General features: G+C 39.2%; 1 protein-coding gene across 1 annotated transcript in view; it reads left to right on the top strand.

Moving 5' to 3' along the window:
- SNX9 (sorting nexin 9) overlaps positions 1-16,953 on the top strand; it is a 91,853-nt gene that overhangs the window by 22,245 nt on the left and 52,655 nt on the right. Inside the window, 1 exon segment of the mRNA XM_082404543.1 lies at positions 15,301-15,387. Coding sequence (XP_082260669.1) covers positions 15,301-15,387 — 87 coding nt within the window.

Raw genomic sequence — 16,953 nt, 5'->3', positions numbered from 1 at the left:
GACAAAGACCATATGTTATCACTTATATGTGGAATCTAAAATAAGACACAAATGAACTTATCTACAAAACAGAAACAGACTCACAGACAGAACAGATTTGCGGTTGCCAAGGGGGTGGAGAGGTAGGAGGGATGGATTGGGAGTTTGGGGTTAGCAGATGCAAACTATTACATATAGGATGGATAAACAACAAGGTCCTACTGTATAGCACAGGGAACTATATCCAATATCCTGTGATAAGCCATAATGGAAAAGAATATTAAAAAATTATATATATATAACTAAATCATGTATAACTGAATTTTGCTGTACAGCAGAAATTAACATTGTAAATCAACTATACTTCAATTAAAAATAAAATAAATTGAAGTAATAAAAAAATTCAAATTTCTTAGAGATGTTAAGAGAAGGCATTGGTCAAAGGAATATTTGGGGTTGAGGTAGGCATTTTTTCTTTTTAAAGATGTGATGGACATGAGTGGTTTAAATGCTAATGGGAAGGAAAGAGCAGAGAAGTTTCAAATCATGGAGTAGTTAGAAAGTATGTGGCTGAGAGCCTCCCAGTATACAGTGTAGGGTATGGTTATCTTTGTAGTTTGCTGAGGGAGTTTTCTCCTGGCCTCTCCTTTCTTTCTCTTTTTTTTGTTTTGTTTTTGTTTTGGCCACACTGCAGCTTGTGGGATCTTAGTTCCCGGACCAGGGATTGGACCCACGCCCTCAGCAGTGAGAGCTTGGAGTCCTAACCACTGGACCGCTAGGGAAGTTTCTATTTTGTTTTTTGAAGTTAGAGCCAAGGTCATGTGCTTACATGTAACTCCCAAAAGCGCCCTAAAGCAAAAAATTTAAAGTGGTTTTACAATGTGAAGCTCATCACGTCTGCTCTGTGTGCTTGGTGTCTATATTTAAAGTATTTTACTTTGTTTAAGACTTCTGGCAGACCACTTTTGAGATCATATATTTGTTTCTTTGACTTTTCAACCCATGTTACGCTAGCTGTTGGTGGCTGTGAATGTGTTTGAGTGTACCATCAGCCACAGAAGGCTAATTCCGTAGAAGGAAGCCGGTGCAGTTAGCATACCATTATTATTATTTTTTCCACAATTGTACTATTTATTTGTATGGACTTTAAAAAATTATGGTAAAATATATATAACATAAACTTACTATTTTACAGGCAATCATAAATCTCTTGAATTTATAAACTAAACTCTATTTTGCAAAATGCTAATGTTATCCCAAATATTTCTTAATTATACTCTTGGAGATTGTCCTACCTGCTCCTTCTGGCGGTTCTTCCTTGGGCAGTTTATTTGCTGCATGTGCTGATCAGTTCTCAGTTGGAGACTCTGAGGGAGGGTCCCTCTGCAGACCCCCAGAACAGTCTCTCTGCAGCTCTTTCCTCTCCCACACTCTTATCTTGTGAGCGCTCACCTCTCGGGCCTCCCCTCACTCCCATCTTTGCGTCCTCAGTGCCGAGGTTGACAGCCTTTGCCTGCGTTTCCCTCCCCTGAGCTTTCAGGAGGCTGTGGCAGTTCTTGGGCTCGCCTGGTTCCCCCATCTCTCAGGGATCACTGTCCTGTGCTGCCTCTTGTCCGTTGCCTGAAAACTGTCGTTTCATAGATTTTGGTCAGTGTTTGAGGTATTTGAAGTTGGAGAGGATATCCAACACCTGGTGTACCATTTTTTTCTGGCATTGAAGTTTTGCCCACTATTTATTATGAAATTTTTGTCTACTTCCTGAAGTATATATATTTTGTTAACTGGTTCCAGAAAAAGGCCAATTTATCTTCAGAAAAAAAGGGCCCCAGTATCCTTCTTTCGTCTTCACTGCTCACCCTGTCCTGTCTCTCGTGTGGGGTAGTTTCGTAGTGACATCTACCTGCCTGCTTCTTCCACGCACATCCAGAGTCAACTGTGCAGCCGTTCAGACATCCTGAATCTTGGTTCTACTATTAGGCGTGTATTTGATGCAGTCACCCTGCCAGCTGGTGGTTCAGTCCTGGTGGAAAGTCTGCGTCCACTTCCTTCTGCTGCCCCATCCTGTATCCTAATGTGAGCTAGAGCCCCAGCAATAGTACTGCCATCTGTTCTCACCTTTGATTCCTTTACTTTTAAGTCTTCTATCTTCTTATACTTAAAGTGCATTTCTCATAGATAACATATAAGTAGGGTCTTGTTTTTTATCAAGTTGACAATCTCTCTTTTAATTGGAGTGTTTAGACTGCATTTAATATAATTGTTGATTTGATTTCATGCAAGTGTACCCTCTTGCTGTTTGTTTTTTATTTATTTGCCCCATCTATTCTTTGTTCCTTTTTTTTTCTTTTCCCGCCTTCTTTTAGATTATTTAATAGTATTCCTTTTTGTCGTCACCATTGGCTTACACATACATGTTTACTTCTTTCCTCCCTCCCTCCCTTCCTTCCTTCCTATGAGTGCCCTGAGGTTCATCGAATAAACTGGTATCTTAACACATTCTGACTTCAAATAACATTACAGCACTTTGCATATAAGAACTCTGTAACAGTATATTTCTATGTCTCTTTCCTGTCCTTTGTGCTGTTTTTTTGTTGTACATTTTATTTCTCAATATTATAAACCCCACAATACACCGTTGTTATTCTTGTTTCAAAAGTCAGTTATCCTTTTAAAGTCAGTTATCTTTTAGGCAAATTAAACGAGAATTTTTTTTTATATGGCCCACGTACTTTCATTTCTGATGCTCTTCTTTCTTTTGTGTAGATTCAGGTTTTTATCTAGTATAATTTTCCTTCTGGTTAAAGAGCTTCCTTGAACATTTCTTGTAGTGTCCGTTTGCTGGTGACAGATTCTCTCAGCTTCTGTTTGTCTGAAAATGTCTTTATATCACCTTTAGTTTTGAAGGATGTTTTTGATGGATGTAGAATTCTAGGTTGATATTTTTGCTGTTTTTCACCACTTCAAAGGTGGATTTTGACTGTCTTGTTTCGGATGAGAAGTCTGCAGTCATTCTTTGTTCCTGTAGCCAGCTCCGGCCCCCCACCTTTGGATGCTTTTAACATGTTTCTCTTTATCGCTGATGTTCTGCAGTTTCATTAGCTCTCTTTGCGTCGTTTTTTTGTTGTGCTTTGTGGGATTCAGCTTCTTGGATCTGTGGGTTGTGTTCTCATGAAATTGAAAACATTCTGCCATTTTACTTCTTTCTCCTGTTCTGCCTCCCCACCCCTCTGGCATTGCAGTTGCGTATATGTTAAACTGCTTGCTGCTGTCTCACAGGTCACTGCCCAGGTTTTTATCCTCTTTTCTTTCTGCTAATAGTTTCAACTGCTATAGCTTCAAGTTCACTGGTCATTTCTTATGGAGTATCTAATCATCTGTTAAGCCCATCCAGTAAATTTCTTTCATTTGAGAAATTATAGTTTACAATTCTGGTCATTCCATTTGGTTCTTTTTTATAACATGCATTTTTCTCCTTACTATGATCATGTGTTCCTTTAAGTCCCTGAATATATTTATCATAGTTATTCTAAAGTGTCTGCTGATTTTCTTATGTCTGTCATTTCTTGGTTTGTTTCTATTGACTGATATTTTTGTCCTGCATTACATTTCTCTGTTTATTGGCTTGTCTATTAATTTTTTGTTGATGCTAGACATTGTGTTGGCATGTTGCTGAGTGTCTGGATTTTGCTGTCTCCCTTTAAAGGGTGTTAAAGTGTGTTTTGGTAGGCAATTAAGTTACTTATGAATCAGGTCGATTCTTTCAAGGCTTACTTTTAAGTTTTGTTAGGGTGGGTCCAGAGTAGCCTTATCCTGAGGTACATTTTGCCCTACCCCAGCCTGAATGGGGTCTCTACCTTGAATGCTTTGGGTGTATTCAGTGGAATTTCCCCACTCTGGCTAGTCAGAGCTCTAGTGTCTTGCAGTTCTGCCTGACCTCTGAGAATTTTTTCAGCCTGCAGCTCCCCTGGAGTTGTTCTTTGCTCAGCCTTAACGCAGTTTGTCCAACTGTGTGCAGTTCAGTATTTATCAGCAGACTCAAGGAGACCTTTGTGCAGGTTTCTAGAGCTTTTTCTCTGAGTAGCTCCTTTCTGGTAGTTTGTCCTCAGGTTTCAGCTGCCTTAGCCTCTTGGAATTCTGGTCTCTGTCTCTTCAACTTAGCAGGACCTATGCTTTCTGCTTGGAGCTCCCTGCTTCTCCCAGCATTTGTGTCAGAAAGTGCCACCAAGCAGAAAGTTGGAGCCATCATGGGGCTCATCTCATGTTTCCCTTCTCTCAGCATTCCCTCTCCTGTGCGGCCCTTTTGCCCAGTATCTGGAGCCTGTTATTTTGTGTATTTTTCCCAGTTTCCTAGAGATTTTTGTCTGTATGTGGTAACGGAGCAAGTCTAATACCAGTTACTCCATTGTGGCTTTTGCTCTTTGATTTTAATTAGTTGTTTTCTTTGTTGTTTTGGCTGTGCTGTGAGGCTTGTGGGATCTTAGCTCCCTGACCAGGGCTCGAGCCTGGGCCCTTGGCAGTGAAAGCACAGAGTCCTAACCACTGGCCTGCCAGGGAATTCCCTTGATTAGTTGTTTTCACTACTAGATTTTGATGTATCACTTATTCATTTTATGTTCTAGTTTTTCTCTTCTCTTTTTATTTTAGTTGGTCTGTACTATAGCCTTTTTAACCCCTCCTTTTAATAGTTTTATCCTAAAAGGCCCTCGGTTGGTTCAGGTTACACGAGGAAAATGATGAAGGTCAAGGGCACAAGTTTATTTTTTTGCCATGTTGCATATGTTCAGTGTTTCACGGTTTACCCACAGGGTCTCCAGATAGCAATAAAGACTGCGCTATAGCTTGGATCCCCCTTCCTGTGCTTTCCCCAGCACACAAGTGAGCTTTCTGAGACTCTGTATTGTTTGAAAAATATGGATTTGGGGGAAATTTCAGTCCATGTAAGGAATTTGAAGCACTGAGTATAATAGAATATTTTGATAGATTCCTTTGTGAGGACTTATTTCTCTTTTATGAGATAATGTATTTTTTTCTAAATGGAATTGTTGGAATGTTCAGTACAAAGTAATCAGTGTAGTAAAGGGCTAAGTAGTACTTGCTGGTGATCACTAGCATAAGAAAAAGGAGACTAATAGCTAAAGCAGGAATTTGTTTTATGGGACAGTTTAATCTTCCAACCTAATGAGGAAAATAAGTAAGGTACTTTGTGCCATTTTGGAAAGTATGCTGAGTTTGTATTAAAGGGCTGGATGAAAATGTTAAAAATCTTTAACATATGGTCTCTGGCTATTGATTTTTGTTTGTGGCCTTAAAGTGCTAAAAACGAAGTTTTGTCATTCTTTGTTTTTCAAGTCATGGTGTGTTTCAGGTACCCTTTTTTAAGTGAGCAGAGTACATTTGGGACAAGTTCATTCACAAGTTCTCAGAAAAAAAATCCCCTTGGGATTTTAGATGAAGCAGCATTATATTTATAGACAGACATCTTTATGGTGTTTTACCTTTGTTCTCAGGAACACGGTGTGATTTATTGATAAGATTTTCTTTACTAAGGTTCTTCATGCTTTTGGTTATCGCTTCTGCTTTGTATTTTTTTGTTGTGGTTGCTCTTGGGAATAACCCCCAATTATTTATATATTTTTATATATATGTTTTTTAAAATCAAGTTATTATTTATAGAGAAACTATTGATTTTTGCCACTTTATTTTAATATTGGTCTCCTGATTAAATTTCATTATTCTAATATTTTTTCAAATGCTCGGGGTTGAGGGGTTCCCTGTGGACCACCATCAGCGTTGCTGGATCGCCCCTACCTTCATACACGTATTACACATGAGGTGGGGGGTATGTGTTTCTGGTTGACCCCCCTCAGATGGGTCTGGTTCTCATATAATCTGGTGCAGTAACAGACTCTAGAACCACCTTTTGTGGGAAAAAGTAACCCGACACTCAGCTCTTTCCTTTGAGCTTTCAGGCCAGTTTCAGAGTCCTTGGTGGGCTGGAAAGAAGACACAGTTAGGCAACAATTTTTAGCACATGCAGAATGTATATATGATGTTCAAAAAAGCCAAAGGTCATGATAGCTAACATTAATTGAGCCCTTTGTGTCACAAGGCACATGCTGTTGGCCTTATCATATATTCTTGAGGAATCTGAGACAGAGACTTTAAGAAATTGAGCCAAGTTTACAAGGCTGGTGAAACGGTACAGTGGGGAGTTGAACCCGCGTGGTCTGGCTCCAGAGCCAGCTCATAATCACTGTGTTGCCAATAATTACATTTCATCCCCCTTTTGGGAGAGAAATGAAAAACATTGTCAACACACAGTGTTGGGGGGCAGGGGTGGCAGGGACAGACACAGTTCCTGGGAATGTTTATGTTTCCTACCTGTTGTCTCTGAGGTTTGGGATTTGGGGTACTGTTTGCTGTTAAACTTTTATCTTTTTTTTTTTACAATGCACATGTCATTTTATAATCAGGAAAAACAGTAAAGCTATTTTAATTTGGAGTGGGGGTGAGGTTATTTTCTTAACCAGCTAAGTAGGTTTTCCTGTGCTTTGCCCTGGAGGTTGAGTAGTAGATTAGTAACCTTGCAGCTGTGATAAAGAACAAGGTAGGGGACTTATGCACTGCCCTGGTGGCGCAGTGGTTAAGAATCCGCCTGCCAATGCAGGGGACACGGGTTCAAGCCCTGGTCTGGGAAGATCCCACATGCCGCAGAGCAGCTAAGCCCATGCGCCACAACTACTGAGCCTGTGCTCTACAGCCCGTAAGCCACAACTACTGAGCCCTCGTGCCACAACTACTGAAGCCCACGTGCCTGGATCCCGTGCTCCACAACAAGAGAAGTCACCACAATGAGAAGCCCACGCACCGCAACAGAGAGTAGCCCCCGCTCACTGCAACTAGAGAAAGCCCGTGTGCAGCAACGAAGGCCCAACGCAGCCAAAAATAAATTAAAAAAAAAAAAAAAGAACAAGGTAGATGTGCTGATATGAAGAATACTAAGATTGAATAAAACATGAAATGTAGAGACGTACGTGTACTATGGTTCTGAGGGGTTCTGTGTGTATGTGTGTGTGTGCAAATGCACGTGTCAAATGCAGAACATTTTGAAGGATACTTTCAAATCTATTAGCAGTTGTGCCCTTTGGGGAGAAGAGGAACATTTTCTAACTTTTCCTTTTTTAACTTCATTATATTTTTTTGTTGTTGTAAAAGTGCCTGTGTGTGTGTGTGTGTGTTTGTGTGTGTGTGTGTATCTATATATATAGTGAAATAACAGTACTCAGAATGAGAACTCCAGAAATGTGTAGATTTTAATACAGATTTGGATTGCCTTTTTTTGAGTTAAACTCCGGAGCATTTTGTGTTCTGTTGTAACTGGGGAAACATTCTCAAATAGACTGTGGTATTTTCAACAAGATTCTGAGCTTCCTGGGTAAAGATACAAGACAGTGCTTTTAATTTTTAATTTTTTTTGGCTAAACAATAAGTTCATGTTAAGAAAACACACACTTAAAAAGGTATTGATACGAAAGGGATAACGCTGAAAATTCCTCTCCTGTTCCTCCCTTACCTCAGCCAGATGTCTTCTCAGAGGCAGTGTTATCAATTTCTTCTATATCCTTACAGAGGTATCCTATACATACACAAGCAGGTGCATTTTCTTCCTTTTTTTTTTAACACAATGGTTATACCTTGCTTTATTTTCTCACTTAATATATATACATTAGAGAGGATTCCACATGTGAAAAATAAGCAAACCCTTCTTCTTTTTTGTTGGAGTACATGGTATTCCATTCCATGGAGGTGCCCTACTTGACTGACCAGTCCCTACCTTTCAGGCTGGGCCTGGTCCTTTGCTCTTGTAAACAGTGCTGCAGTGAATAACCTTTTGCAAATGGGTGAGTACTTCTAGAGGAAGAATTCCTGGAGGTGGAATCTCTGAGTAAGAGTTTGCATGTTTGTGATTTGATAGGCGTTACCAGGCTGCCTCTCACTGCCATCAGCACTACGTAAGAATTCCTGTTTCTCTGCACCTGCACCCTCACCCACACAGTGTTGTGATCAGAGTTTTGTTTTTGTTTTTTTGCCAATCGATAGATGGAAAATATTTGTTTTATAAGTGAGGTTTTACATTTTAAAGAGCCTTTTATTTCTTACTGATTTGTAGTTACCCTTCATAGAGTAGGAGAACCAACCTTTAGTCTGTGATAAAAACTGTAAATATTTTTCCTGGTTTGTCATTTGTTTCTTATCTTGTTCATAATGGCTTTTGCCAGGCAAGGCAGGTATGTGTTATTTTGGGAGAAGAGAAGTTTCTCCATCTCTCTCTTTTAAGGACTTCAGGATTTTGTTCTGTACTTAAAGTCCTCCTCCACTGCAAGATTATTTTAAAAACTCACTTAAGATTTCCTTTGGTTCTTTTTATAGTTTTCTTAAAAGCCTTTTTATTATGGAGAAAGTCAAACATACTCAAAAGTAGGGTAGTATAAATGAAGCCTCTGTACCCATCACCCAGCTTTGGCAACTGTTGACTCGCCTTGTTTTGTCTAGACCCCATCAGCTTCCTTTGCTCTTGCATTACGTTTGAAGAAATGCCAGATACTTTATATCACTTCATCTGTAAATATTTTAATGGGTATCTCTAAAGATGGGAAGTCCTTTAAAGATATAACCACAGTACTATTTTGATACTTGAAAATTGACTACTTTAAAATATCTCAGAGCCCTTAAGTGTTCATATTTTCAACTGTCTCAAATATTATCATCTTTTTTGCATTTTGTTGGACTTAGAATCCAAATAAGGTGGGGAGGGACAAACTAGGAATTTAGGATTAACAGATACACAACACCATATATAAAATAAACAACAGGACCCACTGTATAACATAAGGAACTATATTTAATATCTTGTAATAACCTATAATGGAATCTATCTATCTATCTATCTATCTGTCTATATATATATATATATATATAACTGAATCACTTTGCTGTACACCTGAAACATTGTAAATCAACGGTATTTCAATTTTAAAAAATGAAAAAACAAGTACGACGAAGAGAAATAGATTAAAAAAAAAGAATCCAAATGAAGTATATATAGCAGTCATAATCAATTTTCTAAGCCTCTCAATTTATAAGTTCCCTCACTTCCTTCCTCTTTGCCCCCATACCTGGGCTTGTTTTTGTCTTTGAGATTTGTTTGTTAGAGAAAATGGGTTCTGTGATTTCCTACGTCTGGATTTTCTTACTGCATCCTCATTGCAGAGTGTAATATATTCCTTCGTATGTCTTGTAAATTGGTACTGGGATCTAGAGGGTCAATAAGATTCAAATTCTTTTTTCAAGTATGTGACTGGCATCGTATTCCATCAGAAGGCAAGTAATGTCTGGTTGTCTTTTGGATGCACTGTGCTTAGATGCATTAAATTATTAAGGATTGAAAAACGATGTTCTAATTCTATTATTCCTTTTTCATTTATTTCATTTATTAACTATCCTTCAGCATCATCCTTGCTTTTGCATATTGCACTAAATAATAACCTTGTACACACGTGCACAGGTGCAGCTAGAGAATGGATTCGCAAAATGCGACTTCTGGATCTAAGGATAAATGTATCTTGAAAACTGTATTGAAGTAGAATTTCTCACTTATAAGATGAGCAGAAATGCAAAAGTTGGGTAATTGATTCTGTTTGTGAAACTGCGGAGAACCCTTACATTCATGTATATTGCCGGCAGAGGTTTAAATGGTACAATCCCCAGTGGAGGGAAATCTGGCTACATCTACCAAATTAATTTGTCTTCCTTTATGTGTGGAATTGAGCATTTTTTTCACACATAAATGGTGTAAGGGCCATTTATATTTTTCTATGAACTGTGTATTCCTCTGCCCATTTTTTCTGATGGGTTGCTGATCTTTTTCTTGAGTTCTAGATGCTTTTTTTTTTTTCTAGATGCTTTTTAAGATTAAAACTTTGTGATACGAATTGCAAAGATTCTTTTGTAGTTCATGTTTTATATATTAGTGATTTTTGGTAATAGTGATGTTATGTGTGATATGCCAGTTTGATGCCACCACATCAAATAACTAATGCTTTCTTCTGATTGTTCTTATATAACACACATAAAGAAGCTTTGATCTGGGTGAGTTTGGGTAGAAGGTTTCTTAAAATCATCCCAACCTCCAGCTGTTTGGTTACAACATGGCCTCAGTTCAGAGGATTCCCTTGGTCCAAGTATTCCCAGAATCGTTGTGCATGAGTGGAATAGAGGCTGGGAGGAGTAACATGGAAGTGGATGGTACAATTTGATTGGTTTATTGTAAGTATTCAGGATTTCTTCCCCCTTGCGATTGTATAATTGCCCTTTGTTACACACAGATTTAAGATTATTCTAAATGTTTCTTGGAAACGTATTCCTACACTCAATGAATTTCTGTTTACATTTCTCTTTGCCTTGGAAGTTTCTCAAGCTACTTGTCTGGTTGACCAGTTAGAACATTCCTCTAAGTGCATCATATTTCAGGATGACAGATATAAACCCATTTTAGGAAAAACATTTTTAAAAGAACATATTGATTTTACTGGTAGTTTATTCTTGAAATTTTTACATAAGAAAATTAGTTTTCAGCCATTCTCGATGGGTGCTACCAGTTCTTTTTAGAAAATTCTTCTACTGGGAAAAGATCTTTTACTAGAACCACTGTTAAAATAAAACCTTCGCAGAACTCAATCATCTTCACTCTAATCCTGAATAGATTATCAAGCACATTGCTTGTAAACATTTAAGGAAACAAACCAAGTTTATTTCCTCACTTGGAAATTTTAAGAGCCACATGCCCAAAACATAATTAATTGATCCATGTCTCCTTGGAAAGAGTTGTTTTATCATGTGCAGCTGTCTTGGACCTCAGCCATGCCATATTTTAACAATTTTACTGATGGCACAGGTGAAGCTATGGAAAGCATGCTTATCAGGCTTTCTAATGACTCAGCAGGAAAGGATAAGGGACAATTGGATGATGGTTTAGGAATTCAGAAAACTCTTAATAGGTTGGAGCAATGGGCTGAATCTAACAAGATGAAATTTTACGGGGATAATTTAAGATTCTTTATTTGATTCAAAATAACAAGTGAACAAGCACAGGCCAGGATTTAGCAACAGCTGTTGAAATCACAGATTGATAGAAACTGAAAAGCATTTATGCCTTAACCACTTATAAAAAAGACAAATACATCTACATATATCAGTGGTATAATAATGCTCTCAGGGTCTGTTAGAGTGAGTTCTGTTTCTTCTGATGATCTTGTGGATTAGGTAGAGACAAGATATAGGAAGTCATTAAATATGTAAATTTTATAAAAAATCAGGAGTGTTTAAGTAAAACAAGCTTGTCATTTAAAAAGATTAATTTTATAGAAATATCACCTACATGCAAAACTTCAGTTCTCAAGGGTGTCAGATTAATAAGATCCTTCAGTCCCTGAATTTCTGAAGGTTTATGTATTTTACTCATTTTTTTGATTGAGTATCTCTTTTTTGTTTTTGTTTTTTTAATTAATTAATTAATTAATTTATGGCTGTGTTGGGTCTTCGTTACTGTGCGAGGGCTTTCTCTAGTTGTGGCAAGCGGGGGCCACTCTTCATCGTGGTGCGCAGGCCTCTCATTATCGCGGCCTCTCTTGTTGCGGAGCACAGGCTCCAGACGCGCAGGCTCAGTAATTGTGGCTCACGGGCCTAGTTGCTCCGCGGTATGTGGGATCTTCCCGGACCAGGGCTCGAACCCGTGTCCCCTGCATTGGCAGGCAGATTCTCAACCACTATGCCACCAGGGAAGCCCTTGTCTCTGTTTTAAAGATGGGAGAGCTGCATTGCTGAAGGTTTACTGTTTTTTCCCAAGATTTAATTGTGATTTATGTGAAAGAAGCAGATGTGTAAGAATGGGAGCTTGTCTTCTGTGTTCTAACCCCCATATGAAATTTTTTTGCTGCCAGTCTTTTTGTTATTTGGAACTGTTTAATTCTCTATTATTGTACATTTTAGGTTTTGTTTTGCAAAATAGGAAATACAGCAATGAACTTATGTACAGTGTTTTTTTATTTAGGATGTTTTCTTAAAAAATTCTTTGGTTTGGGATTATTGGTTTGTATCAACTTGGACTCTCTAGATTGCAAGTGACAGTCTGAACTCATAAGCACAAAAGGAGATGCACTCGTTCCTGTGAGTGAACCGTCCACAAGGGGAGAAATGGCTTTGGGCTTGTGCTTCAGGTGCTCTCATCAAGGACACTGTTTCTCTTCCTCATTCCACTCTGCATTCCCCCCACTTCATTCTTCAGACTTGTAGCCGCTGGCAACATTTTCAGAGAAAAAGACCCACTCTCCCAGCATCCCTGTCGCATTGTGATCTTCCCTGTTTGGGTTATATGGTCACCAGTCATTTGGAGCCAGGCAGGAAGCTTCCAAAAGGAAGGGGTGTGGAGCAGACAAAGTAACAGATATTTACAGCATGGGTCAGAAAGAATGGGGTATGTTCAGCATGATGGGTTCTGCACACATCAGACAGGTGTGTGTGGCACACTTAGAATTCTGGAACGCTTAGCGCCTGGAACACTTAGTTTGAAGCTGTGAATCCACTAATGTTTATCTTACTATATCTAGATAAAAGAACTTATATATAGGATTGCTATCTACCAGCCATTCGCTTCCTCTATAATACTTGTTGAGATTGCTGTTGAAGAGATGAATTGTGGTTGACAGTATGTATTCAGTATACAGTATGAAGTTATCTACTGTGTGGAAATTTAGCTCTTGAATATACTTAGAGTCATTTTTTAATGTACAGCTAACATTGGAAAAGGCGGTGTAGAAAAATGACTTTTTCTTTCAAAGACCACATCAAAAAATAGTTGGGCAGATTGGCAGTTGAGGTCGAGGTCAGCATCTTTATCTGTGTGGGTCCTGTAGTGGCGGTGAAGGCAGGAAGGTGAGGAGACCTGGAAGCCAAGGAGGGACAGGGGAGAGAAGGAGTGGATAATAGGAGGGGGCCGGAGGTTTCCAGTCTGGCCTCAACTTTGTAAGAAGAGTTACTCTTCTAGGCTGAATGGCCTTTTTTTCCCCTTCCTGTTGACATTTATGCTCATTTGGGGATGTGCTTTTTAAATCTTTTTGTTTTCCAAAGTTAGTCTCAGTTATAATTCTTAAGAAGCATCTCTAGGTTAAAAAAAAAAAGTCCTAAACCAACGTATTAAATAAACCTATAGTGTTTATAGACATTTTCCACTGGTAAATGTTCAGTAATGCTTAAATGTGTAAGGGAGTTTCCATTTTTTTATTTTTGGCTTGTTTCACATTCTGTTTCACCAAGTTGTAACTTTAGTAAACAAGAGGCTTTGGTTTTCTCTCTCTGCGGGTTAGTTGGATTTAACCGGATCAAAAAAGTTGTTAACCAGGATTCCTAAGGAACGGGAACAAAAAGCAGGTTCCTCATCTGGCTCTCGTCAGCTTGCCAGGCCCCGCCCCTCCCCGGGAAGCTCCTCGTCCTGGGGGGTGAGTCCTGGCCTGGGGACCCCCCTCTCCCTCCTCAGGCGTTTATCTCCTGTCTGCCCTCATTGCATGAGGGATTGAGGTTGGTGTGCCATGTTTTTAAAAAATAGTCCCCAACGTGGCAAGCAGAATTCTGTCTACTTTTGCAGCTGTGTGAGGCACATACCTTGGCTCGGTGCCGTTGTCCTTTGTAGTGACCCAAGGAAAACTGGAATGCTTCCAGAATTCTCACTGTCCCTGGGCCTGGCTTTCAGTCCCCCTTCCCAGCCTCCCAGCCTATAGCAGTGAAGGATCTAATGCTATTTCTTGACTGACAGACTGTACACTACCATTTGTTTCTTTCCAACATTTTATTATGAAAAATTTCAAGCATGTAGAAAAGTTGAACTCATTTTCCATTGAGCACCGTAAATCCACTATCGTAGATTCTATAAATAGCATTTTACTTACTGTACCTGCTTTATCACATATTCCTCCATCAGTTCATCTTATTATTTTTGATGTATTTCAAAATAAATTAGTATTGGGGATTTTTTTCCCCCTAATCTTTTATCACTGGAGATGAATCCTTGATTACTGTTATAAGGATTTCAGGCTCATTAAGCAGGTGTGGAGAAACAGCCCTGGCCAGCAAAAGGGCCAGCACAGTTCTTGCCATATGGTCAGTGTGCAGCAAATATTTGTTAAAGGAATGCAGTTCCATTAGACTAATTTGTCTAGCCCTGTAGGCAGACTTCATTTTGCCTCATAGGACAATTACTTTTAAAACAAACCATGTTAACTAGGTTCATGTGGCCTCCAATTTATAAGGTGGGCTTGCTTCTATAAGATAGTCCATGAAAGACAATTATTTAGAATTTGAAATGGATTAAATATATGTAATATATTTATTATATATTATAAAAGTATATATAAAGTATTTGTATTTCTGCAACAGTGGTTGTCTCTCTTGGAATACGTGCCTGGCAGATATTCCAAGGAACCCACATCTCTGGGTTGGTGCCTCAAGGATCCGCTTGAGGAAGACCCTGAAAGAGCAGTTCCACCTCACATCAACCAGAACAGCTCCCTTTAGTCTGTTTTCTATGAAATTCAGATTCCATTGCAAGGAGAAGTTTGAAAATCACAGCTGCTCAGGTTACCTGACCACTATACCAGAGCCCTAGGTAAGTCGTCGTATAGTAGGAAGTATTCTAGTAGAAGAGTATGAATATATCTTGCTGCCCACATCTTAAATTTCTGCGTTTAGTTGGCTAGGGATGCTGCACTATCAAAATTTATCCTAGATAAAGAACAGTGAGAGTTTTCATAGCAAGGGATTCATCTGAAGATTATGAATCTGACGTGGGTACATATTTGTGTGTCTGTGGAGATCCCTCAGGCCCTGAGATTGAGTGTTCCCAGAAGGAACAGTATCTGTATTTCTACTTCTTACCTGCTAAAAGGAAGGCCGTGCTCTTTTCCCCTTGATGAAATGGGTTTATTTTCAGTACTCTGGGGGCCGATGTCTAAATGCAGGGTGGGCAGCTACCAGAAACCTTCCCTGTTTCCAAAGCACAGCAGGGCTCTCACCGTTGGTTTCATTCTTCCTCACAAATAGGGCTGATGAATCATTTTTGTACTATGTCTTCCTTTCTTGCAAAACAACTGCAATCATGTCATGATGTGTTGTTCACACCAGCACACTTACAAAGTGAACGGTATAGGCGGTTCTTTTCTGACTGTTACGTTAACATTTGTAACTTCCTCTTTTCTTCTCTACTTCCAATAGGCTCGGGTTATGTATGATTTTGCTGCTGAACCTGGAAATAATGAACTGACAGTTAATGAAGGAGAAATCATCACAATTACAAATCCGGTAAGAGAACTGTTAGGTTTAAATCGGTCCCTTAAGGGCTTATTTTTAAGATTTTATTTTTTTAACAGGTCGATCATTCAGACCCACATGAATTTCTTTCCTGTTGCTTGTGAAGTATTGATATTGAAGTAATAATCTATTATATAAACACTGAGAACAATTAAGACCCCCTAAAAATAGCTGGATGGGGCTCCATCAGGCAGAACTGGAGCGACATCCGGGACGGATCCCAGCTGGACACAGGTATAGAGATCAGAAAGTGACCAGTGTTGTTCAGCAGCCTCAGCTACCATTTATTCATGGCCTGTGAGCCAAGTGTTTGGCTAAGTACTATGCATATATTTTTTGATGTATTTTCTCTGTGAACTGTGTGAGGTAGGTATTTTTAATCTCTTTTTCCAAATGAGGGTAATGAGCCTTAGAGAGGTTAAGTAACTTGCCCAAGACACTTCTGCTTGTAAGTGGCAAAACCGGGATTCAAAACCACATCCGCTGGCCTCCAAGCCCTGCTTTTTCTTCTCTGCTGGGGACACTGCAAGTAAACAAGTGTCCCAGGAGTACAGGTATATATACGCCAGTAGGAGACTGGCTGAGAAAACAGGCTCTTAGAGCCAAACCAGACAGGACCTGAAGCCAGGCTACAGCCTTGGATTTCATTTGGGAAGCAGTGGATTCATTTAAGGGTTTCGCTTGGTTTTATTGTTGATATTGTTGTAGGGAGGTGACATGATGAGACCTGCACTTCAAGGAAACTAATCTAGCAGAGGTATATTGAATGAATTGGTGTGGCTGGAGCCTAGGATCATGACCTTGGGTAGCAGCAATAGGAGTAGAAAGAAGATGGATGCAGGAGGCTCTGGAGAGTCAGACCAGGAGGACTTGGTGCCTGATTAGATACTATTGGTGAGACATAGTCAAGGATCCCTGAGGTTTTTGGCCTTCACACCTAAGAGAATGGTGCAAATGGATTTATTAAAGTACGTAAGTCAGGAAGAAGAGCTTATTTTTTAAATGTTGAGTTTAAAGACTAATAAATAATCAACCCTGCCCTATAGCTTTGCATCAGTTTAGAAATAGAATTGCAGAGCTAGAGCTGAGGGCTGGAGATTGGCCGGCTCCCTGGACATCTTTGAGGAAGCATGTGAAGGAAGGTACCAGGAAGGCCAAGGAGACTCTGGAAGAGGAAGGAAGGGATGCACCTGTTCCACCAGGTGGGAGGGAGCGGGGACTACGGCAGCACAGAGACCAAGGAAGGAGAACAAGGAATGACTAAGAGGATTGCAGTTTCTTAATGTTGATAGTATTTTTTTAGACCTATTTGGTATGTTTTAGATTAAAAAAAAAAAGTTACTGGTTAGAAAAAGTATATGTAGTTTTATATAATACGCCAGGTGTATATAAGTAAATAGGTTCTATTTTTAATCATAGAAGAGATTAAAGATTCTTTTATCTACTATTGATTTTTTTTTTTTTTAATGAAGAAGCATTCTTCATTTCTTGGTAAAATGGTATTTAAGTTGCTGTTGTGGTCAAGAACTGGACAAAGTTGTGGCTTAAAGTGACTTT

The sequence above is a fragment of the Balaenoptera borealis genome, assembly GCF_965194805.1.
Source record: "Balaenoptera borealis genome assembly, chromosome: 9".
Taxonomy (NCBI): Eukaryota; Metazoa; Chordata; class Mammalia; order Artiodactyla; family Balaenopteridae; genus Balaenoptera; species Balaenoptera borealis.
The sequence above is the reverse complement of the archived record's forward strand: the minus strand, read 5'-3'. Positions and strand labels throughout refer to the sequence as shown.